Source organism: Ammospiza nelsoni, chromosome 28, assembly GCF_027579445.1.
Source record: "Ammospiza nelsoni isolate bAmmNel1 chromosome 28, bAmmNel1.pri, whole genome shotgun sequence".
Classification (NCBI taxonomy): domain Eukaryota; kingdom Metazoa; phylum Chordata; class Aves; order Passeriformes; family Passerellidae; genus Ammospiza; species Ammospiza nelsoni.
Window position 1 is genome coordinate 3,356,297 of NC_080660.1, and position 24,786 is coordinate 3,381,082.

Sequence of the window (24,786 nt, forward strand, 5' to 3'; positions counted from 1 at the left end):
ACAAATCCAGATCACCTGCAGGAGGAAACCTCCAAAAATCACAAATCCACACTGACTGCAGGAGGAAACCTCCACAAATCACAAATCCACATCACCTGCAGGAGGAAACATCCAAAAATCACAAATCCACACTGACTGCAGGAGGAAACCTCCACAAATCACAAATCCAGATCACCTGCAGGAGGAAACCTCCAAAAATCACAAATCCACACTGACTGCAGCAGAAAACCTCCTCAAATCACAAATCCACATCACCTGCAGGAGGAAACCTCCAATAATCACAAATCCACATGAACTGCAGGAGGAAACCTGCACAAATCACAAATCCACATCACCTGCAGAAGGAAATTTCCACAAATCACAAATCCACATGGACTGCAGGAGGAAACCTCCACAAATCACAAATCCACATCACCTGCAGCAGGAAACCTGCACAAATCATAAATCCACAGGGACTGCAGGAGGAAATTTCCACAAATCACAAATCCACATCACCTGCAGGAGAAAACCTCCAGAGCACCAGCTGCTGCACCAACTTGCTCTCTCCAAGGCTGAGATAACTCTGCTGCTTCCCTCAAGCAAAGATTCATTTCCAACTGTGCTGAGAGTCCCCTAATTTACCCCAGATGTCCGGGCAAAGCTCAAAGGGATTTTTAACTCCTTTGAGTGCCCGCTGAGGACCGATCCCATCAGTCCCTGCAGGTTTGGGGGCTGTTCCAAACTGGCATTCCATGGGGCTGGTGCTGTGTGTGTGAGCCTCCATCCCTGTGCCCCGCTCTGGCCTGGTCTCGTGCCAGCCCACTGTGTTTTGGCTTTCCCTGCAGGCACCAACTCAGAGCTTTGGGAGAGCTGGGCATGGGAACGTGAGCCTGACCCAAACCCACGGGGCTGGGGGGATGTGGGAGCAGGAAAATGGGGCTGGGGGCTTTGGGAGCGGGAAATTGGGGCTGTGGGAGCAGGAAAATGGGGCTGGGGGATGTGGGAGGCAGGAAATTGGGGCTGGGGGATCAGGAAAATGGGGCTGGGGGAGCAGGAAATTGGGGCTTGGGGATGTGGGGAGCAGGAAATTGGGGCTGGGGGAGCAGGAAATTTGGGCTGGGGGATGTGGGGAGCAGGAAAATGGGGCTGGGGGATGTGGGAGCAGGAAACTGGCTTGTTTGGGACCTTATATTCAAAACCATTTATTTCAGTGAAATGGGATATTTGAGCAGATGTTTGTGTGGTCTAGTGTGGAAACTTCCACAAATCACAAATCCACATGGACTGCAGGAGGAAATTTCCTCAAATCACAAATCCACATTGACTGCAGGAGCAAACCTCCAAAAATCACAAGTCCACATCACCTGCAGGAGGAAACCTCCTCAAATCACAAAGTGAATCACCAAGTTCCAGCCCCCGTGGAAAAGAGGCTGATGCTGCTTGAGAGAAGGATCAGCAAAGCTGGAAAGGGGCTGGGAGGGCTCAGCACCCCATCCCTGATCCCCCATGAGCTGAAACCACAAAGCAGCACACAAAACCAGCTTTTCCTTTAAAGGGGAGGGCTCTGGGAAGCCGTGAGATGCATTTTCCATTGGGTCACCCCTTGCCACTTGGCAGTGCGAGCACAGCAGCCGTGCTTGGGGTTTGGGAGGGTCTGGGAGAGCTGGGAGCAGGCTGCAGAGCCCAGAGTGCCTCCCCTCTGCCTGGCATGTGGCTGGGCACCCATCCTGGCACCCACGGGTCTCTCCTAAAGAGAGACTCAGGGATATGGGCATGGCTTTTCTCCTGAAAGTGAAGCGTGGGCATGAGGGGCATCTCCACAGCCATCTGCATGTGCAGGCAGAGCTGTTCCCATCCCAGGATCTCCAGCAGAGCAGAGAGGACGTGTTCCAGTGTCCCCAAGGGACGTGGCAGGGACATGTGAGCCTCATATTCCCCTCTGGTTTGTCTGTCCATCTGCCTCACTGCTGGTCCTGGGGCAGTTTGCTGGTGCTCAGATTGTCCTGGATGGAAGGGCAGGAGAAAATTCAGACAGTTTTGGGGGCTGCTCTTCTTCTCCCTGTTGGGTATCAGAGCAGAGCCACCAGCACTGCCCTGGCTGCTGCGCGCTGCCAGTCGCAGCTCCTCGATAAATACAACTGGTAAATCTATTAATTTTACAGCTCTAATTGATGTATTGCTGTAATTACCTTTTATAACAAGGCAATTAAACCCTATTAAAGATTATTAGCTAATTAAAACTCCTCCATGCACGCACCCCAAGCCCCTGGTGTGCACAGATTGGTGCATGGGGGGAACTGGGAGCCCTTTGCAGCTGGGTCTCGAGGTCAGGTGTGATGTGATGGGTCAGGATGCTGGGTGGGGAGATCATGGAATCACAGGCTTGCTTGGATTTAAAGGGACCTTAAAGCTCATCTCATTCCACCGCCTGCCATGGGCAGGGACACCTTCCACTATCCCAGGTTGCTCCAAGCCCTGTCCAGCCTGGCCTTGGACACTTCCCAGGATCCAGGGGCAGCCACATGCTCTGGATAACCTGTGCTGATGTTTCACCACACTCACAGGGAACAATTTCTTCCCACCATCTCCTTCTTTTAAACTTTCTCTTTTCCAGTTTAAACCCATTCACCCTTCCCCATGTCCCATTCCTGCCTGTACCACCCCCTGTCTCTTCATTCTTGGTGTGTCACCCAGCCAGGGCTATCAGGGATCAGGATTGCTGCGTGCATCCAGCCCAGGAATTTTCCACATTGACTGCGGGAGGAAACCTCCACAAATCACAAATCCACATGGACTGCAGGAGGAAACCTCCACAAATCACAAATCCACACAGCCTGCAGGAAGAAACCTCCAAAAATCACAAATCCACATGGACTGCAAGAGGAAACATCCACAAATCACAAATCTACATTGATCTGGATTTCTGGGATCAGATGGGAAGAAATGTTGAGGCTGGGATCGTCTCCTCCTGGTAGTGAGGCAGATGGGGGTGTAGGGCTAAGGATGGGCCCTAAGGATGGGTTAGAAGGGGAAAAGCCCCACTTGGAGATGGGATTTGTCTGCCCTGGAAAGGAGAAGTTGCCCTGTGCTGGGAGCAGGACAGAGGGGAATGCATTGGCTGGGGAGAGAATTTGGAAGGTGTCTGGGAGACAGGGGTGGCTCAGCCCTGCAAAAACAGGTGCCAAAAGCTGTGCAGTCTAAAAAGTGAACTCCAAAGAGCCTAAAAGACCTGGAAAGCCATCAGCAAAGCAGCCCCCAGGGACACTGCCTGACCCCACGGCTCATCCCTTCCTGTGCCCCTCCAGTGCAGCAGCCAGGGATGGAGGGGTCCCTGAAGCTCCTCTTGTCCTCCCGGCTTCATCACTGCCCTCACATTGTTTGTATTACAAAATTGTATCAATTACAGGCCCAAAACTGGGCTGGTTTTGGAGGCTAATTTCAACGGAAATGTGTTGAAATTCCAGGGATGTGGCTGCTCTCTGCCTTCTGAGTCATGTGAGACATGCAGCCTCTGCTGAGGGCCTCTCCTCACACCCCAGCTCCTGTCCCCAGTGCCTTGGCCCTCACTGTCCTCACTCTGCTGCATGTTCTGCACCCCGAGTTCCTCAGTGCCCACAGAAACTGGAGAGATCCACGCTGGTGGATCCTGGAGAAATCCATGTTGGTGGATCCTGGAGGAATCCACTGGTGGATCCTGGAGAGATCCATGTTGGTGGATAATGGAGAAATCCAGATTGGTGGATAATGGAGAAATCCACATTGGTAGATCCTGGAGAAATCTATGTTGGTGGATAACGGAGAAATCCAGATTGGTGGATCCTGGAGGAATCCACATTGGAGCACAGCACTGTGCCAGAGCTGTGGAGCATAGCCAGCCCTCCTGGCTCATCTACTTTGAGTTCAGCCCTCCTGCCTTGCTCAGGAGCCAGTGACCAGCTCAGGGCTGTGCTAACTCCCTGTCCCTGTCCCTGGGGGTTGCTGGGGAAGGGCAGCAGCATCTCCATGGCCAGGAGAAGGGGGTTTGTGTGACGGTGTTCACAGGGGTCCAAGGATGAAGGAAGAGATGAGGATCTGACTCTGTGCTTCAGAAGGCTTGATTTATTATTTTATGATATAATTTATATTAAAACTATACTAAAAGAATAGAAGAAAGGATTTCATCAGAAGGCTGGCTAAGAATAGAAAAAGAAAGAATGATAACAAATGCTTGTGTCCCAGACAAAGTCCGAGCCAGCTGACTGTGATTGGCCATTAGTTAGAAACAACCACATGAGACCAATCCCAGATGCACCTGTTGCATTCCACAGCAGCAGATAATCATTGTTTACATTTTGTTCCGGAGGCCTCCCAGCTCCTCAGGAGGGAAAACCCTAAGGAAAGGATTTTTCACAAAAGATGTCTGTGACAGGTTTGCAGAGGAGCAATGTGGGGACAGCACTGTCCCCCCATCCCCGGAGTGAAGTCTGACCCTCCCTGGGGGATTTTCACTCCGGGCTGCCAAGATCCCCTCGGGCTCTGGAGCCTGCAGGCTCCCCCAGGTCCCCCCTCGATGCCAGCCCGAGGGACCCCTCAGGTTTGATCCCCGGGCAGGGAAGGGTGGGTTGCTGAGCCGGGGGTCCCATTCACAGCAGAGGCTTTGCAGGGAGCATGAGGAGCCAGATCAGCCACGGGCTGAGCCAGTGACCCTTGGCTGCGATTTCCAGCTGTTGCCCAAGCCGGTCCCTTCCCGCCTTTACCCTGGATGCGTTTCGCACGTTAAGGCAAGGCAGTTGGTGACCCTGGCCACGCTCCAAGGTCTGTGTCCTGGAGCGTGGATGCCCTGGAGGCAGGCGGGCACCTCCTGCCGAGAGAGCACCTGGGGCCAAAGCCAAACGGCCTTTGGCTGTCCCTCCTTCCCATCAAGGGTCGGGGTTTGAAAGAAAACAGCGCTGAGCCCGCCCTCCGCTCCGCTCTGCCCGCGGGGCACCATCCACCATCCCTGGGCACCGTCTCTGCTGCCATCCCTGCTGTGAAAAACGCCAATCCCTTGTTTTTAAAATTTTAAAAGTTTAATGGTAATAAAAATATTACAAAAATAGTAATTAAAATATATTATTAAAATATACTATAAATATAATATAGAAATTATATTACATTATAAATAAATTCTACATTATAAATATTATTCTATATTATAAATATTATTAAAATATATTATAAATATATTAAAAATATACATAAATTCTATTATATTAAAATATACTTTATATTATAAATAATTATATATTATAAAAATATTATATATTATAGATATTATTTAATATATTATAAATATATTGCAAATATATTATATTATATTATATTATATTATATTATATTATATTATATTATAATATAATATAATATAATATAATATAATATAATATAATATAATATAATATAATATATATTACATTATATATATTACATTATATATAATATAATATAATATAATATAATATAATATAATATAATATAATATAATATAATATAATATAATATAATATAATATAATATAATATATATATGATCTTAAAATAAATATATTAATATATATTTTAAGATAAATATATTATCTTAAAAATAATATAAAAATAGTAATACAATTAGAGCAATAATAATTTGGACAATTTGAATTAGGACAACATGAGACAATAGAGACAAAGAACATTTTTTGCAACCTAACACTATATTTAACACACTACTTAAGAGAATTAATACGGCATTCATTTCTATAATATTAATTTTAATATTTACGAAAAGCCGACCATAACATACATGCATTTTTCACACCTGCCCCATGGCCCTCTTTGCCTGTGTGACACGCACGGGTGTCCCCCCCCCAGCCACCAGGGATGGAGCTGTGCCCATGCGAGGGGGAAGGAAGGAAAGGCAGCCTGGGACAGGCAAGGAGGCAGGGAAGGAGGAATTTGTGCGGAACTGAGCAGAGGAATGGCGTGAAGGAGCGCAGAATCCCCCTGGAGAGGCAGGGAGATCAGTGCTGAGTGAAATAAACACTGAGCGGGTGGTGGCACAGCAATGCTGCAGCGCTCGGGGGGCTTCTCCAGGCAGAGAGAGAAGCCAGGGTGGGGAAGGGGCTGTAGCGAAGCCGGGGGAGCGAGAAGGAGGAGGAATCCCGACCCCCAACCCCTCCCCATGGCAATGCCAGGGGGGCTGTGCCCAGCTGACCCCCTCCCTTTTCCCTTTTTCCCCTCCCGTCTTTGACGTGGCGCTGGGGAACTGTTGCTTTTTCAAAGTTTTCACCCTGGATTATTACCGGCTCCTTTCCCCAGCACGGAACTGTTGCCTTTTCAAAGTTTTGACCCTGGATTATTACCGGCTCCTTTCCCCAGCACGGAACTGTTGCCTTTTCAAAGTTTTGACCCTGGATTATTACCGGCTCCTTTCCCTATCCCTGTCCCCAGCGGCTGCCAGCGGGTTAATCATTGCCGGCCAGCGCACACGCGTGTGTGCCGTGTGTGCCCCGCGTGTTTGCGTGTGTTGCTCCGTTGCTGTGTGAGTCATTCCCAGCCCGCCCGGGGCTCTGCCGCCCTCCCTGAGCCGAAAAAGCAAATTGAGCTCGGATTGCGGCAGGGACGGGAGGAGCCGCGGCTCCGGGGGCGGCTGGGCTGGCGCTGCCCTTGACCTTGGACCCCTCTGCTCGCAGGGAATGCCTGGGGGAGGTTGTGCTTTGGGGTGCTCCGGTTCTCGCCGGTGTGCCCAGCTTCAAGGTGCAGCTGCCTTCCCATTTTTCCTTGCTGCAGAGCCCAGCTTTCCAAGCAGGAGGAAGTTGGATCCCCCCAGGACCATCAGTCACCCCTCATTTCTAGGGTATAAAAGGGTTGATTTCCCATTCCCGTTTCTCACACACGTTGTCTCCACAGCACAACGCACAAGGCAGCTGCCTTCCCATTTTTCCTTACCACAGAGCCCACCTTTCCAAGCAGGAGGAAGCTGGATCCCCCCAGGACCCCCACCCACCTCCTGTTATTTCTAGGGTTGATTTTCCATTCCCATTTCTCACATACATTGACTCCACAACGCACAAGGCAGCTGCCTTCCCATTTTTCCTTGCTGCAGAGCCCAAATTTCCAAGCAGGAGGAAGCTGGATCCCGCCCTGGACCCCTACCCACCTCCCCTCATTTCTAGGGTGTAAAAGGGTTGGGGAGGTTGATTTTCCATTCCCATTTCTCACACACGGGAGGGTTTGGCTCCACAGCACAAGGCAGGGAAGGGGATGAAGTCCGAGTCTCTCTGGCAGCACTGGGAGTGCCGGAAGCGTTTGGCAGATGTGGAAATCACGAGTCTCAGCAGAGCTTCGAGGGAGACAGAGCTGGGAATCACCCCTGCTGGGAGCTGGAGATACTGGGAGAGGGGTTGAGTGCGACTGGAGAGGGCTGGGAGGCAGGAGAACAGGAAACAGGGAATTGGGGTGGGGTGCTCACAAGTTGGGGAGCTACAAACTGGCACAGCTGGCACTGAGGAGAGCTGGGAAATGGGGAATGCCAGTGCTGGGAGAACTGGGCAAAACCAGTGCAGGGAAGTGGCTGAGTGGGGACATTCTTTGGTGCCCCAGAGCTCTTTGTGTGGGATGCCTCAGGATCAGGGGAACCCAGAACAGAGCGTTTTGGGGCTGTATTTGTGTCCCCGGACCCCAGAGTTTTAGGTACCGCAGGGTCCTGAATTCAGGGTGTGCCAGGACTCCCCACACCCTGGGGCCAGCTGCGGAGATGCTGCCTGCCCTGCCCTGTGGGACAGCAATGTCCTGGAGGTGCGCAGCGCAAGGGCAGCCCCTCTCAAGGTGCTCTTTTCCCTGGTCAAGTCCCCACAATCTTTCAATCCAGCCTCTGTCGGGGGAATCGCCCCAGAAAAGCGTGTGCAAGGAGGTTTCCCCGAACTGCGTCCCCATATCCGCCCTCCCGAGTCCCCTTTACGCAGGGACATTTTCCCAGCCTCTCCTAAGGAAGGGCTGGGACTGATGCGAGCTGTCCCCACCCAGGTTTTGGATAACTCCACCCGCCGCCCCTCAGCTCCTCCTCCCGGCGAACAGCCCAGCTGGGATATAAGCGAGTCGCTCGGAGCCAGCGGGAAGCTGCCGCGACAGCTGGCCGGGTGGCGTGGGGACATCGCGCCTCGACCTGAGCCGTGCCCTTCGCCTCCACTCCGCACCCCGATGGCGACGCCTTCGCAAAAAAGGAGCACCCGCAGCGGGGCTGCGGGGACCCCCCTGTCCCCCACCCGCATCACGCGGCTGCAGGAGAAGGAGGATCTGCAGGAGCTCAATGACCGCCTGGCCGTGTACATCGACAAGGTGCGCTCGCTGGAGCTGGAGAACGCCGGCCTGAGGCTCCGCATCACCGAGTCCGAGGAGGTGGTGAGCCGGGAGGTGTCGGGCATCAAGGCTGCCTACGAGTCGGAGCTGGCGGATGCCCGCAAGACCTTGGATTCGGTGGCCAAGGAGAGGGCTCGGCTGCAGCTGGAGCTCAGCAAAGTGCGGGAGGAGCACAAGGAGCTGAAAGCGCGGTGAGTGCCCTGGGGATGGCGGGTGCTGCCGTCACGCTTGGCAGGGAGCCGGGAGGGAGGAAGGAGTGACCCGGAGAGAGGAAAAATCCGTGGCCTGGCCGGGCCTGGGGTGTCTGTGGTAGGGACCAAAAGAGGAGAGAAGCTGTCTCGTCATTCCTGCTCTCCTTCCAAGCGCCATCTTTGGCCGGGATGCCCTTGGAGCGGGGATTTGGGAGCGGAGCTGGGGTGGCTTGGGGCAGGGGCTGAGCAGACGTGTCCTGGGCCCCCGGTAGGGTCTACAAGCGCCGGGCTGGCGGCCCCTGTGCCTTCGTCATGCTGGAGCTATTCCTAAACACGCTCCGGCACAGCCCTGGAAGCGGTGCCAGCCAGCTGGCTCTGTCCTGCCTACGGATTTCTCTTGCTCGTCCCATTTTCCTTTGCTGTCTTTGGCACCGGTTAGAGAACCTGCTCCAGGTTTTTGTTTGCCTTAACCCTCCCTGTGCCAAGCTGCTCCCACTCTGTGGGGTCCCTGGTTTTGGGGGGGGAAGAAATACGCGGGCAGCGCTCGTGTCCCCCTCCCAGCAGCTGTCACCGGGTGATGCGCTCCCGCCGAGGCTCGAATTCCTCCGGGCTCGTTTCTTTCCCTCCCTGGGGCAGAAATGCCCCCTCGTGGACCCCTGCCTGCTGCCACCCTGCCCTGCTCGGGGCTGTCCCTGGGGTCCCCTGAGGACACGGGGCTCCCTGGCCGATGTCGCTGCTGGCCAAGCAGGGGCTGGCACCGGGCTTCCCCCGGGCTCTGCCAGCCCGTGCAGTGTCGGGACATGTCGCTGTGGCGCTCGGTTCCCCGAATGCCGCTCCTTTCCGTCATCACCTTTGGCTCGCAGCCGCGTTCGGGCTGGGCAGTGGCGGGACAGCCCCCTCTCATTCCGTTTGATCTTTTGCCTCTTATTCTGGGCTCCTCGTTTTGAGCCTGTACCAAATGAGGCTAAAATTAACTTCCTTAGCAGATGCCATAAATATTCTACCTGGGAGGGAGGGACTGTGCTGCCTGTTGGAGCTGTGCGCGTTTATATTTAGCTTTCGATTTCCCGTGCGCCGCTGCAGCTTCGTCCTCGGATAAAGGCGGTTTGCAGATCCCTGTTCCCGGATCCCGAGGATCCGGATGCTGCTCAGAGGAGGAGCTGAGCTGTCTGAAGGCTTTTTTCTGCCTTATGCAAACCCAGAACTATCTTGGCCACGATCTTTCGAGGGCTGGAAAAAATGCCCGGCCCGCAGCTGCGGCTGGAGGGGAGCTGGGAGCTGGAAACGGATGAGGAATTTTTCCCTGCGCTCCTGGAGCTGCTGTGCTTGTTCCTGGGCGCTGATAAATCCTCTGAAAGAGTGCTGTGACTCGAGGGGGTTCCCGGAGAGCGGCTTGTGCTCGAGCAATGGGTTTCGGTGGGCTCGGGGGGCCAGGGGTGTTTCCAGGGGTGTTTCTGTGTTGAGTCATCCCTGAGTCACGGCACAGCGGAGATGCGGGGGAAGCCGCTGCTGTTCATTCCTGCCTCTGCTTTGTCCTGTTCTTAGGGCGCGGTGTGGGGGCTGCTCTGAACCCCAAAACCTTTACAAGGAGGCTGCAGCTCATTTTGTGTCCCTGGGCACCTGCCCGATGTGCCAGGGCTGCTCTGAACCCCAAAACCCTTTCAAGGAGGCTGCAGCTCATTTTGTGTCCCTGGGCACCTGCCCGATGTGCCAGGGCTGCTCTGAACCCCAAAACCCTTTCAAGGAGGCTGCAGCTCATTTTGTGTCCCTGGGCACCTGCCCGATGTGCCAGGGCTGCTCAGAGAGCAGCACAATCGGCTGCCGAGCTGCGATGCTCACTTTGATGCGGTGCCCCGAATTTTTGGGGCATGAGGGAACGAGCCCAGCCCCGCGGAGGGGTCAGAGTTTTTGGTGGGATCGGGATGGCCCCGTTCTGACGCCGTTCTCCTCCCTGCCATCCTCTTGGGCAGGGATGTGCCCGCTCTGCCGGCTCTCCCCGCCCATCCCGAGCATTCGCTGTCCTTGACTTTGGCTAATGAGTAACTGGCAGCCCTCTGCGCCCCTCGGCGTGCCCGTCAGCCCCGGAGAAGCGCGGGTATCTCCGGCAGGGCAGGCGCCCGGGGCTGCGTTATCAGCAGCCGCAGCATCGCCGCTGCCTGCCGCAGGGGTTGTCTCGGCAGCACAGAGGGAGGGTGGGGGGCCGGGATGCCAGGGCACGATGTGACACGGCCCCGGGTGCTGGGTGCTCTGTCTGGGGTGGGGAAAGAGCTGCTGGCTGCAGGGGGACGGGCTGCGCTAGCACAGACCAGTCCAAGCAGTAGCAGTGCGGGAGCTGCATGGGTGGAGGAGGGTCTGAGAGGAGCTGCCCTCTGCTCCTGGCCAGCTGAGCTTCTCTCGGGAAAGTTTCCAGTGGGATCTTCCCACTGCCAGTGGCGATCCAGGAGGGGTTCCCCAAAGTGCCCACCTGGCTCTTGGCACAGGGACCCTCAGCAGCCTGGTTCTGCTTGTGCCCCAGGACAAGGGACCCCTCTGGGCGCTCCTGCCTGTCCTGTGTCCCCAGCTCTGGATGGCCTCTGGCTGTGCTGTAGCCACGATTCAAGCGAGGCAGAGGGTGTGGGGAGGGTGCCTGGTGACTCAGGGGTGCTGGCAACACCGGCATCATCCCCTCCCCGGCCATGGTAAGAGACAGGAATAGTCTGAAATGCCCCATTCCTGATGTCCTCAAGCTTCTGTCCCCTCCTTGGAGGGCCTGGATTCCAGCATGGCACCTCCATGGAGCTGGAGAGATGCTCTGGGAGACCTCCATGGGCACCTCCATGGGGCTGGAGAGCTGCTCTCTGCTGGGTCCTGCCCATTTCTCCCTCTCCTTAAGCTGCCTTCTGACTCACAGGATGAACAGAGCCACAGCCCTTGCCTTGCCCCATGGGAGTTCATCCCATCCCATCCCATCCCGTCCCATCCCACAGTGCAAGCCCCAGCCTGGGGACACAGTGGGTGTAGAATACAGCCCTTGGCACCCTCAATGCCAGGAGAAACCCCTGAGGAATTCAGTGTTCAGGGTGAGGAGTGACCATGTGGTGGGCACACCGTGACCAGCTCCCCTCTGCAGGCAGGAACCAGCCCTCGTTAGCAGCACCCTGATGAGCAATGCCTTCCTGAATTGCAGCCCCTAACCCGATTAAGGCATTGCCTTGGCAGAGCCTCTTCCTCCTCCCTGGCTCTAATGAGGACAAATCTCCTTTTTCCCAAACGTTGTTGTGGAGGGGAAAGCTCATCCAAGGGCAGAGCCACTGGGGTGCCAGGAGGAGAACCCCACAAACCTTCCCCAGCCCAAGGGGGTTTTGCCCCTTGTTTTGTGACCCTGCAGGCAGGAGCAGGTAAATAAAACCTGTTCAATTGAAAAAAAGGGAGGAAAAAGAATTAAAGCTCGGTGCTGCTGGTGGGGGGAGGAGGGGGCCGTGCCCTTCCTTCAGCAGCAATGAGCCTGTGCTGGAACATTTTGCGTGGGGTGAAACCTCAGGCTCCTGGGTTTCTCCCCCGTCTGCCTCATGGGATCCCTGCCAGGGAGGGAATGCTTTGGCTGGGAGGAGGCTTTGCCCTTTCTGAGCAAACAAAGAGCAGCTTGTGCAGCTGGGGATACTTTGGGGGGAGTCATCAGCACAGGGCTGGGCTGATCCAGACCTTCGTGGCCCTCAGGGACCTTCTTGAGCACGCCAGCCCCCCAGAATCTGCAGCCCTGGGTGTCCCCTGACATGTGCAGCCAGCAGCTGAGGGTGGCTGGGCATGCTGGCCCTCCTGGCACGCTGCAGGGCTCTGTGGCAAAAAGTTTCTTCCAGGAGAAGGTTTTCATTAGCTGTTCCCAGTGGAGAGGGATTCTTGCCTGTGCAAACATCCAGCCCCTCTTTTTCCAAGAAAAAACTGTGGCAGAGAAACGTGCTCCAGCAGTTTTGGTTTGTGACCTCGCTCCCACTGCTGTTTGCCAGTGTCACAGCTCATCCCCTCACCTTTCCGAGGGAATGAGGGGAGTTAGGGGATATCCTGTTGTCTCAGATGTATTTAGGATGAAAGGATGCACTCTGGAAAATTAAGAACCTTTTCTTTGGAGCTGGGGATTAAAGAGAAACGATTGCCAAGAGAGTCAGGGCTGTGTTTGCTGTGGGAAGGGATCCATCCCAGCCTGCCTGGGCTCACATGCTGCCACAAGTGTTTTTTCAGCCTTGCACGTGCCACTTGACTTGTCTGAGTCCCATTAACACTCAAACTCCAGAGAACGGGGAGCTCCCTGTGTGGTGCTCAGGGAGGCAGACAGAGAAGGTGACACAGCCAGGGTGGGACATGTGGGACGGCTGCCAGCTCCTTATTCTGCTGAATTCATGCCCTTTGGGAGGGGTAGCTTCCTTTTGTGCTGCTGGCAGCCAGGAAAGGAGGAAGTCACCAGAGTTCTCCCTCTGCTCCTGGCCAAAATTAGAGCTGTGGTGGAGGATTCCCCAGGAAGCGTCAGCCCAGTGGGCTCAGGGAGAGCTGGGAATCACCTCCCACTGCCCTGCCACTGGCTGCATTACCTGTTTCACCATCCTGCTCCTCTCTGTGAGGTTGTTTGCTGAGCCTGTTCCTTTGTGACCAGCTCAGCACGTTCCCAAACAGCTGAGGCTGTGTTAAACCTGTCCCTGCTGACAGCTGCCATCACACAGCGTGGTGTCAGGCCTGGGTGCCCACCTGCCCCTGCTGCCTTCCCCTCCCTGCCCAGGGCTGAATGTCCCCAGTGTGAGGCTCAACAACTGTGGGGGCTGGCGTGGTCCCCCAGCCCTGCCTGGTGCAGGGGCAGCTGCAGCCCTGACTGCAGGAGCCTCTCTGTGACAGCAGAATCTCAGCTACCCTCAGGGATGGGGCAGCCACAGCTTCTCTGAGCAATGCCAGGGCCTCACCACCCTCACAGGGAGGAGTTTCTTCCCAATACCTTGTCTAAATTGTCCTCTCATTTTAAAGCCATTCTGCTTCGCCCAGTCACTCCACAACCTTGATAAGAGTATAATAAAATCCCCACGTTTTTCCTTGTTCCTGTACATGAAGGATGTCTGAGCATGTCCACGAGCCATGGTGTGAAATCCAGGGCTGTGTGGGTGCTGGGGAAAGCCAAAGGGTGTGGAAGTTGGTTAATGAGGTGCAATGAGCTCAGCCCACAGAGGCACCACAAAACCCAGCTGGGGTTGGGACGCCTCTGCTCCTGCTGAGGCTGAGTCAACATTTCACATTCTCTGTCATAAAGCAATTACCATTTCCAGTGAAGGTGAAGGTGCCCTTGGCTTGGGGTGTCCCCCAGGCTGCAGCCAACGCTCAATTCCTGCCTCCCATGGTTGGCAGAGCTGGGAATTGCAGCAACAGCAGGGACAAAGCTCCCCAGCACACAGGGTGGGTGCTGCCCTGCCTGTACTGAACCTGCTTTAATTATGGGGTGAGACCTTGCTGGCGTTGGTGCTGCAGAGAGGTGGCAGAGCCAGGTAGGAACAAACATGGGCTGTCCTGAAGCTCTAGAATAACAAACATGGGCTCTCCTGATGCTCTAGAATAACAGACATGGGCTCTCCTGATGCTCTAGAATAACATGGGCTCTCCTGAAGCTGCTCAATAACAAACATGGGCTCTCCTGAAGCTCTAAAATAACAAACATGGGCTCTCCTGAAGCTCTAAAATAACAAACATGGCTCTCCCGAAGCTGCTCAATAACAAACTTGGGCTCTCCTGAAGGTCTAGAATAACAAACATGGGCTCTCCTGATGCTCTAGAATAACAGACATGGGATCTCCTGAGGCTCTAGAATAACATGGGCTCTCCTGAAGCTCTAGAGTAACAAACTTGGGCTCTCCTGAAGCTGCTGAATAACAAACTTGGGCTCTCCTGAAGTTCAAGAATAACAAACATGGGGTCTCCTGAAGCTGCTCAATAGCAAACATGGGCTCTCCTGTTGCATTTTTCTGTCGGAGCTGTGAGTGGCTCAGAAGCACCTCTGTAGGAGCAAGGTTCTGATAGCAGAGGTCTCTCCTCCCTCTCGCACAAAAGCCACCTCCAGGCACTCGCTCTGGCTGCTGCTTTGCACACACACACGTCCTCCTGTCCGTCCTCCTGCCACCCAGTCCAGTGCCAGCACCCTGGTCAGGCACAGCTTGGCATCACCACGCCGTGGTGTTCAACTGGAGCTAAGAACTTTCACTTTCTGGTGGTTATTTATTAACAGCTTACTGACACAGTTTCTCCCTAAAACCCCCTGTGAGTCACACGAGCCCAAACAAACGTCCAAGCCATTGGTGTGGGGGTGCAAAGTGGGCTCCAAAAAGGGCTGGGAGCCCAAAGGAAGCTCCCAAAGGAAGTCATTCCCATGGGCACGGAGGGGTGGCCAGCTGCCAGTGCCCTCTTTCCACAGCAGAGCTGCTTCATCCCTGGATCATCTCCATCCATCCCTGGGATCATCTCCATCCATCCCTTGGATCCTCTCCATCCATCCATCCATCCATCCATCCATCCATCCATCCATCCATCCATCCATCCATCCATCCATCCATCCCTTGGATCATCTCCATCCATCCCTGTGATCATTTCCATGCCTTGGATCCTCTCCCTGCTCTGTAGCACCAAACTCTGACCACACACAGCATCCCTCTGCTTTTACCCCTCCCATCTCTTCCTCTCACTGATCCCAATCAACACTAAACGATTTTTAATCACAGCCAAGAGCTCAGGATAAAACCTCAGGCAATGCAAGAATTTTGAGTGAGAAAGAGAAATAAAAAAAAAAAACTGGCTTCCAACTCTGCCTTTTGTAACAACTCTGACTGAGGAAAAGGAGAGAAAATAATTGTACAGCTTCCCCCAGATATCAGAAGCTGCTTCTTGACCTGATGCAAATCATTTTTCAATCCTACAAAGCCCCAGTGACAAACAAAGCCCTGGAGCACACCCTGGTCCCACTGCCCATCTGCCCATTAACACTTTTGATTCCACCCAAACAGAGCTGGATGAGAATCGACTCCTCTCAGTTCCAGTCTTCACTGATATTTATTTGTCATGGCCCTCTGTGAAGAGCTGTGTGCCCTCCATCGCAGCCCGTGCCAGATCAGAGCAGGGAGGTGACTCATGCCCAGCCTGTGGCTCTGGGCTGTGCTTTGGGGCCCCCCCTGCCCTGCTGTGCCCCTTCCTTCCTTCCTGGCACCATGGCACACAACCCAGCAGCACCCTGGGCTGCCAGGATGCTCCTCTGCCAGACACCAGGCTATACTGGGACAAACTGGGGAGGTTTCCAAGCTGAGTGTCTGTGTTGGGAGCTCTAGGGGGAATGGGAGCACTGAGGAGAGCAGCCTCAGCCCTGGGCATCGTGTTTTGCTGTTTGGGTGGGTACCAGGATCCCCTTTCAAGGCAGAGATGCTGCTTTGTGCCACCCAGCCTCAGCTCTGCAGTTCCAGGGCAAATAAACCAGACTGGGGTGGGTTTGGGTGGTGGGTGTGTGAGGCTGGAGCATCTCGTAGTGCTTCTGTTCACAGGCAGCTCTGTGCAAGCACCAGTTGGGGCTGAATTCTGCTTTCTAGGGATGCCACAAGTGCAGCCCTTGCTGTGGGGAAGTGCTGATTTCCTGCCCACGTGCCAAGCAGGTCTGGGCTCTGTCCCTGCAGGGAAAGCGGGCAGAGGTGTGCTGGCAGCACGTGGCACAGAGCACCAGGCACCTTGCTCGCTGCTCATCCCTGTGCTAAGCCACATTTTCCTGCTGGAATCCTGTCCCTGTCCATCCCCAGAGCCACCCCAGCAGCAGCTGCAGCTCCCTGTGCCGGCAGTGACTCAACACTGTCACCGCCACATGCAAACAGACCTTGTGGGCAATGTAAACACCTTGTGTGCCTTTATCTGCTGCTGGAGCCAGCCTGGCAAACCCTTTTGTTCCCAGCAGTATGTGTGGCATCTGGAGCCAACAATCCCCTGCTTTGTTTCTCAAGCAAATGTTGCTGGCCAGAAACTTTGCGTACCCAGTTTATGAAAAACACAGTGAGTTCCTGCTGCTTCTGAGGAGAAAAAGGAGGCCTTGAACTCATCCTCTGTTTTACCTCTCTTGGCTCCTTTCTGCCTCGTCCCACCCTGCACAGGGCCCTGTTTCCATTGTGGCCTGTTTCTGTTGTGGATCAGGATGCAGCAGGCACACGGTGACATCCTCATCCTTCCCACCCCACTTTGGGCTCAGGAGCTGCAGAGGGAAGGGAGTTACAGCCACATCTGCACAGTGGCAGCATGTTTCCTTGCTGCTGGGGCTGTTTTACCTCTCTTGGCTCCTTTCTGCCTTGTCCCAGCTTGTACAGGTTTCCATCGTGGATCAGGACACAGCAGGCACAGAGCGACCTCCGCGTCCTTTCCACCCCACTTTGGGCTCAGGAGCTGCATGTGAGAGCAGAGAGAAGGGAGTTACAGCCACATCTGCACAGTGGCAGCATGTTTCCTTGCTCCTGGGGCTGTTTTACCTCTCTTGCCTCCTTTCTGCCTTGTTCCACCTTGCACAGTGCCCTGTTTCCATTGTGGATCAGGATGCAGCAGGCACACGGTGACATCCTCATCCTTCCCACCCCACTTTGGGCTCAGGAGCTGCAGAGGGAAGGGAGTTACAGCCACATCTGCACAGTAGCAGCATGTTTCCTTGCTCCTGGGGCTGTTTTACCTCTCTTGGCTCCTTTCTGCCTTGTCCCAGCTTGCACAGGTTTCCACTGTGGATCAGGATGCAGCAGGCACAGAGCGACCTCCACATCCTTTCCACCCCTCTTTGGGCTCAGGAGCTGCACGTGTGAGCAGAGAGAAGGGAATTACAGCCACATTTGCACCAGTGGCAGCATGTTTCCTTGCTCCTGGGGCTGGGATTGCCTCCCTGGCATTGCATCCCTGCTGCACATCCTGGCTGTGTTGCCAGCTCCCAGCTAAACACGGGTTTAGGGCTGTTTCCCCCCAGTGCTCCTGTCCCGAAGGCATGACTAACACGGTGACTCAGCTCCCTGTTTTTAACTGCCTTTGTAAGGCTCCCACCGTGCCCAATCTCCCAGGGAAACACCGGGAATCTCTGCTTTGTCCTCATCCTTTGAGGTGCTGGTTTATGGGTTTGGGATGTGTTGAAGTGAACGGAATGTTCTGGGGCTGCCATGGAGGGGCAACACTCAGAGCTGCTCTGGGTGATAAAAAACACCAAACCCACCACTTTCCCATTAAGTTTTAGCCCAGTTATTCAAAAGTTGGCTTGGAGTAAGATAGTCAAGGCTGGGCAAAACTCCTTCAATTCCATCCAGTCCAAAACTTAATTGTTAATTTGTTATTATTTAACACGTAATTTAACTGTATTTATGGCACAAATCTGACTTGTTAAAATGGTGAATGTTCAGAGTACTGGTATAAAGACTTGGAATTTCCTACTTGCCTCCTCTTCCCAAAGGCTTTGGCTTTAGTCAGCAATAGACAGCACTGCAAACTGTTAGCAAATTCTGCATTGGGAAAAACAAGCTGACAAAGCCCTCAAGCACATGGTGGGGTTTCTGGGGCTGTCCTGTGCAGGAGTTGAAATCTGTGATCTTTGTGGGTCCCTTCCAACTCAGGATATTCCGTGATCTCAAAGCTTTTTTTCTCCTGTCTCTCCTACTGCAATCTTGCCCTCAGAAGGAGCAAGAATTGAATTGAGCAGCATGGAAGGTGGTGTATTGACATATTTGAGTTGTGTCTAAAAAAATTCATTTTCCAGCTCAATTCCAAAAATTTTAGCAACTTTCTTCTTCTTGATATGGGGTATTATTGCTTTAATCTATATTTAGGATGATTCAATCCCAGACCATCAAGTGTCATTTAGCTCACCCAATTCAATATTTCATGGGAAGCTGGGAAAAGGCAGGGTGGCATGTTTGGAATGGATGGGTTTGGGTTGTGCTGAGCATGGGCTGCAGTGGGGTTGGCCAATGTTTGGTCTTCTGAGGAGTTGAGATATTCAGGTTTATAAAGACATAAAATCATATAATAATTAAAAATAATATAATAATCATAGGTCAGGTTCATAAAGACATAAAATCATATAATAATTTAGTTTGGCTCCAAGACCATTGAGTTCCTCCAAAGGCCACCACTAAACCATGTCCCCAGATGCCACATCCACCTGTCTGTTAAATCTCTCCAGGAAGGGGGAAGCTCCACCACTACCCTGTTGAGGTGTTTGGTGACTTTTTTCAGTGGAAAATGCAATTTTTTTCAAGCAGGGAAACACCAGGCTCAGCCCCCCTCAGGACGTGCACAGACACTGGCCAGGTTTCCCCAGTGCCGTGTAATCCCAAGCTCTTCAGGACCAGCCAGGTTTTCCCAGTGCCATGTAATCCCCAAGCTCTTCAGGGATTGCTAACAGAGCTGGGACTGAGCCAGTTTGCTAAATCAAGTTTCAACTGGTAGCACTTTGCATGTCCCCCCCCCAGGCTTGGAGGCCCGTTCCAGGTAACCCAGGGCTTGGTGGCAAAATTCCCCACAGGGAAATCCTGCCCTCCTTTTGCTGGGCTCCCTGTGCTGCCCCCAGCACTGGGGACTCCAGGGCTGATCCTCCTTGCGCTTTGCATCCTCTTTGCATCCATCTCCCGGGGTTTGCTGCACCCTGGAAAAGCTTTTGCCAGGCAGCTGAGAAATGGATTTCCATGGGTAACAGGGGGTCCTACAGGCAGCAGATGGGGTCCTACAGCTGGCAGGGGCTCTCCCAGGCAGCCAGGCTCTGGCAGACACAAAACTGGGGTGTTGTGATGTGTACTTGGAGGACAAGTCCTGCCCTTTGTGCACAGATTTATGCCTGACACAAACCTCCCCCAAAAACACAACGTGGGCTGTAGAGAACCAAATCCTTCCCATTCCCCTGATGATTCCCATGTGGCAAAAGGGCTAAAACCCCTTTTTCCAGCTCTGGAGCCCCCTCCAAACCCAGGGGCTGTTGCTGTGGGGGACTCAGCCCAAGCAGCAGTGTCGGTTGGTGATTTGGGATTTCCATTCGAGCTGCTGGTGAGTCACCAGCTGGCGTGACAGCCTGGACAGGGAGTGAGCCACTCTGGGGCTCCCCAGCCAGCACTGAGCTGCAGCATTGTTAATTCTGAACAATTAATACTCTATTTATTGTCAGAAATGTGCTTGGAGCTCTTGAGCAGAGCGTGGCTGGTGTGGTGCTGCTGAGGCTGAAGGGCTTCTCCTGTGGCAGGAAGGGTGACAGGTCTTTGTTCTGGTGCATCCAGCAGGAGAAAAGCTTCTCCACACCTTCAGAAGGACGTTTGTGGCTGATTCCTGGGGGTACCAGCATGGTCAGGTGTGCACCCACAGCTCCCTGGTGATGTGTTCCTGGTGGTGGGAGCTGTGGAGGGACAGGAACATCTTGGGGAGTCCTAGACAGGGGGGTCTGTTTGCCTCTCCATGAAAGGTTTGTCCTGGTTCCCAACAAAGAAGCAGTTTTGGTTCATTTTAAGCTCATTTTAAGCAGCACTTTTGGTTCATTTTAAGAACATCTTGGATTTGGGGAATCCTAGACAGGGGGGTCTGTTTGCCTCCCGATTAAAGTCTTTGTCCTGGTTCTCAAAGAAGCAGCAGATTTGGTTCATTTTAAACTCATTTTAAGCTCATTTTAAGCAGCAGTTTTGGTTCATTTTAAGCTCATTTCAAGCAGCAGTTTTGGTTCATTTTAAGCTCATTTTAAGCAGCGCTTTTGGTTCATTTTAAGAACATCATGGATTTGGGGTGTCCTCGACAGGGGAGCTGGTTTGCCTCCCCATTATAGGCTTTGTCCTGGTTCCGAACGAAGCAGCAGTTTTGGTTCATTTTAAGCTCATTTTAAGCAGAAATTTTGGTTCATTTTAAGCTGCAGTTTTGGTTCATTTTAAGAACACCTTGGATTTGGGGAGTCCTAGACAGGGGGGCCTGTTTGCCTCCCCATTAAAGGCTTTGTCCTGGTTCCCAATAAAGCAGCAGTTCTGGGTCATTTTAAGCAGCAGTTCTGGTTCATTTTAAGCCCATTTTAAGCAGAAGTTTTGGTTCACTTTAAGCTCATTTTAAGTTTATTTTAAGCAGCAGTTTTGGTTCATTTTAAGAACATCTTGGATTTGGGGAATCCTAGACAGGGGGGTCTGTTTGCCTCCCCATGAAAAGCTTTGTCCTAGTTCCCAATGAAGCAGCAGTTTTGGTTAATTTTTAACTCATTGTAAGCTCATTTCAAGCAGCAGTTTTGGTTCATTTTCAGAACACCTTGGATTTGGGGTGTCCTAGACAGGGTGTCTCTTTGCCTCCCCATTACAGGCTTTGTCCTGGTTCCCAACAAGGCAGCAGTTCTGGTTCATTTTAAGCAGCAGTTTTGGTTCACTTTAAGGGCACAAGGAGAGGCCAGATCCCAGTTCCAGGAGGGGAAACCCAGCTCCTGGGAGGTGCCACTGAGTTGTTTGTGCTCCACGTGGAGCTGGACAAGCCCCTCATCCCCATGGCTGAGCATGCCATGAGTGCATCAGGAGGGCCAGCACCGACCCTGGCACGGGGAAGGGTCCTTGGCACCACTGGTGCCAGATGTGGGGGCTGTTTCCATGCGCACAGCTGGGGCTGGCATGCCCAGCTGCCTCTGGTGCCCCACAGGATGCTGGCTCCGTGCAGACACTGTCCTTGCAGTGCATCATGCTGGCTATTTCCAGCTCCCCTGCATGGAGACCAGCCCGTGTTTATCCTGGTGATTTGGCAGAGCTGCTGCGGCACGGATGAGTCACAAGCTGGGAGAAGCTGCTTTGCCACATTCCCATTGCCCCACTGCAGAGCTTTTCCAGCTCTGCCTCTCCTCCTCCTGTGGGGCCCCTGCTCCCTGGGATGGGGGAACAAAACAAGCCCTGGGAGTGGGGAGCAGGGCCTGCAGTGGGGTGACGGTCCCTGGCATGGGTGGGACGCGGTGCCACGGGTGACATGGAAACACACAAGGTCTCACTGTGTTTCCAGAAGAAGCCTATAATACAAGAGAGACCCCTCACTCCTTGTTGAGCTGAGAATTGATTATCTGAAGGGGGGTAGTGGACTGAGAGTTGGTGATCTGAGAGATAGATGTACTGGAAATTTGGTGAGGAAAGAAGGAATGTATTTTGGAAGGTTTTCATTCTTTCTGTGTGTGGTTTTGTTGTTTTTTTTTTTAACAAATAGTTGTAGGTTAATAAACTCTTCTCTTCTTTATTCCTAAGCTGGAGCCTGCTTTGCTCTATTCCTGGTCACATCTCACAGCAGACACCAGGGAGAGAGTGTTTTCATGGGGGCACTGGCATTGCTGCAGTGTCAAACCATGACAGTGTTTGGTGATCCTGGGACAGATCCCTGGCACTGGGGGCAGTGCCATGAGAGCAAACTGCCCAAGGAGGAGCAAAGCAGATTTTTTGGGTCCTCCCAGCAATCTGGGCACACACTGCCACTCCTTCCTGTGAAAAACGCCAATCGCTTGTTTTTAAAATTTTTAAAGTTTAATAGTAATAAAATGGTTATGAAAATAGTAATACAATTAGAGTAATAATAATTTGGACAATTTGAATTAGGACAATATGAGACAATAAATACAAAGAATTATGGATGTCCAGGTATCTTTTTCTGGGCAGCACGAGCCCGAAAAAGGACCCACGTTAACAGAGGATTAGCCCTTAAAATCAACAGCCTGTTGCATATTCATACACTTCATACACGATGCATAAATTCCATTCAAACACAGGATTCTGTCTGGTCATCGTCAGCTTCTTCCTCTGAATCCTGACAGCACCTTTGAGGCAGGAAGAAGTTCATTTCTTCTGATAATGGAGCAATAAATTCTTTTTCTCTGAAAGATTCAGGTGTCCTGTGGCTGCTGTCTCGCTGCGAGTCCTTTCTTTTAAAAAGTATCCTACATAGCATTGTTTCTATTTTAACAATTTTTATAACCTAAAACTATATTTAACACAGGACTTAAGAGAATCAATACAGCATTACTTTCTAAAACAACACATACAATATTCATTTTAACATTTGCAAAAAGCCAATCATGAAATACATGCGTTTGTCACATTCCCAAGCTGTGAATGTGTTTTTTGGGATAGCCAGGAGCAGGCAGCTGTGGGCCCTGGCAGCCAGGTGGGACTGGGACCTGCAGTCTGGGAGGGGGGATTTGCAGAGCTCCATGAAGATTTATGGATGGGGCAGGAGCCAGCGAGTTCCCTGAGCTGGCAGCTTTTCCAGGGTGGGGCAGCTGCAGTTGGGTAGGCAGGGAGGGAGGGGAACTGTGCCTCTACAAGCTCCATCCCACTCATTGATCAAAGTGCACAATGCTTCAGGAACACTTGTGGGGATTCACAGTGGCGAGGGAAACCAAAGAGCGTTTCCTCAAAATGCACCGAGTGGGCTGTGGCATCTCGGAGCGGGTTGGCATCTCTCCAGCAGCCTGGTGGGCTCATGCCTGGAGCTGCTCCAACAGCTCTGTCCTGTCTTGACTTTTCCAGAGGGAGAGCCCAGATTTCCAGGTTTCCTGACTGGGATTTTGGGGCAGACAAGGGGGGAGCAGCAGCAGATCCCTGAGCCCTCTCTGGCTTCACAGCCTCGTGTCTGCCTGTGCTGAGCGCAGCCAGAGCAGATCCAACTTTCCATTAACATTTAGATTTTCTGGCAGCTCAGCTGCAATTTTCAATCTTTTTTTTTTTTTTTCCTTCTTCCTGCTTTTAAAAGCTAAAAATAAAATGCCTTGGGGCCCCTTTTCCCTCCATCTTTTCTCTTGAGACGTTTGTTTCTCGAGGATTTGGTGCCTCTGTTGTTTTTTCTCCTCTTGGGTTGTTTTCACCCTTGGCTCTCGCAGCACAGGGGATCAAATCCTGTGGGATTTGGAGGCACCCAGCCCTCCAGAATGAGGAGGGCTTCCCTTTTCTCTGCTTCCCTTTTCACTGGGGGATTTGGGATCTTGCAGGCTCTAGCAGAGGCCAGTGCAACCCTCTGGGGAGGAGGAGGAAGGTCTGCCTTCGTCCTGCTCTCCAGGGAGGTGGGAGTGACACAGCTGCCATGGAAGTTTTTATTTTTAGCCCAGCGCCAGCTGGAGCCTGTGAGGCTTCCCTGGAATAAAAGCAGGACCTGAGGGCAGGAGAAGGGAAAACTCAAACCCGGGGATCAGCAGGGCTGGCCTGAACACGGCCAGAGAGGACTCACCTGTGTGCTGGTTCCTCATCCAGGCACTTTGGGGTCAGGGTGTGTGTGGAAGGAACCTGGGGGAGATGCTCAGGCCCAGGGAGCCTCACAGGACCCCCAGAACAGGGGACAGGAGAGGATTTGTCTCTCAGCTCAGGCTGGTGAGCTCCAAGCTCCTGGTTCTCCTCCTCACAGTGGAACCCAGAGCTGAGCACAACAGGTTTCTAAGCAAAAGGGATTTGTCTTTGAGTCTGGGATTTACTATGGGGCTTGATGCACAGAACCCTGGATGCTTCTGGTCCCTGGAGAGGCAAATCTGCTGCAGGCACGAGGGTAACCCTCAGCATTTTCCCCTCTGTTTGTCCCTGGTCAATGGAGCTGCTGTCCCTTGAAAGAGTGACACCATCCAGGTGATGCTGGAGCCCCATCCCAACGAGCCAGAGTCCTCCAGCTGTACCCAAACAAACAGCAAAACCCTCAGGGATGAGCAGAGAGCAGCTGCAAACCCCAGGGATGAGCAAAGAACTGCCCCAAACCCGAGGGATGAGCAGGGAAGAGCCCCAAACCCCAGGGATGAAGAGGAGCCCCAAACCCCAGGGATGAAGAGGAGCCCCAAACCCCAGGGATGAGCAAAGAGCAGCCCCAAACCCCAGGGATGAGCAGAGAGCAGCCCCAAACCCCAGGGATGAGCAGAGAGCAGCCCCAAACCCCAGGGATGAGGAGGAACCCCAAACCCCAGGGATGAGGAAGAACCCCAAACCCCAGGGATGAGGAGCAGCCCCAAACCCCAGGGATGAGGAGCAGCCCCATCACTCCTCAGGAAGGACAGGGCAGTGCTGGGGTGGCCACGCTGGCCAAGGGGGCTGAGCCAGGGCCAGATGGGAAAACTCAGCGAGCCTTGGAGCAGCCTGGGACCCACTCCCAGTTGGCATTCCTGTCCTGTGAGTCACTGGCACAAAAAGGAGGGGGTTGGACAGGAAGGATCCAGCAGCAAATGGGACTGTGGTTCCCTGAAAAAGCAGCATTTCTTGGTCAGTTATTCCTCTGTGGGCAAAATTCCAAGTTCTCCAGACTGCTGAAATGCTGTTTAG

The 24,786-nt window shown here is 53.0% G+C and overlaps 1 protein-coding gene across 1 annotated transcript in view; it reads left to right on the forward strand.

Moving 5' to 3' along the window:
- Window positions 1–8,088: 8,088 nt before the first annotated feature.
- The window catches only part of LMNA (lamin A/C), a 31,130-nt gene continuing 14,432 nt past the window's right edge, over window positions 8,089–24,786 (forward strand). The window contains exon 1 of the mRNA XM_059490142.1: window positions 8,089–8,521. Coding sequence (XP_059346125.1) covers window positions 8,172–8,521 — 350 coding nt within the window. The 5' untranslated portion in view covers window positions 8,089–8,171. The remainder of the gene's footprint in view (window positions 8,522–24,786) is intronic.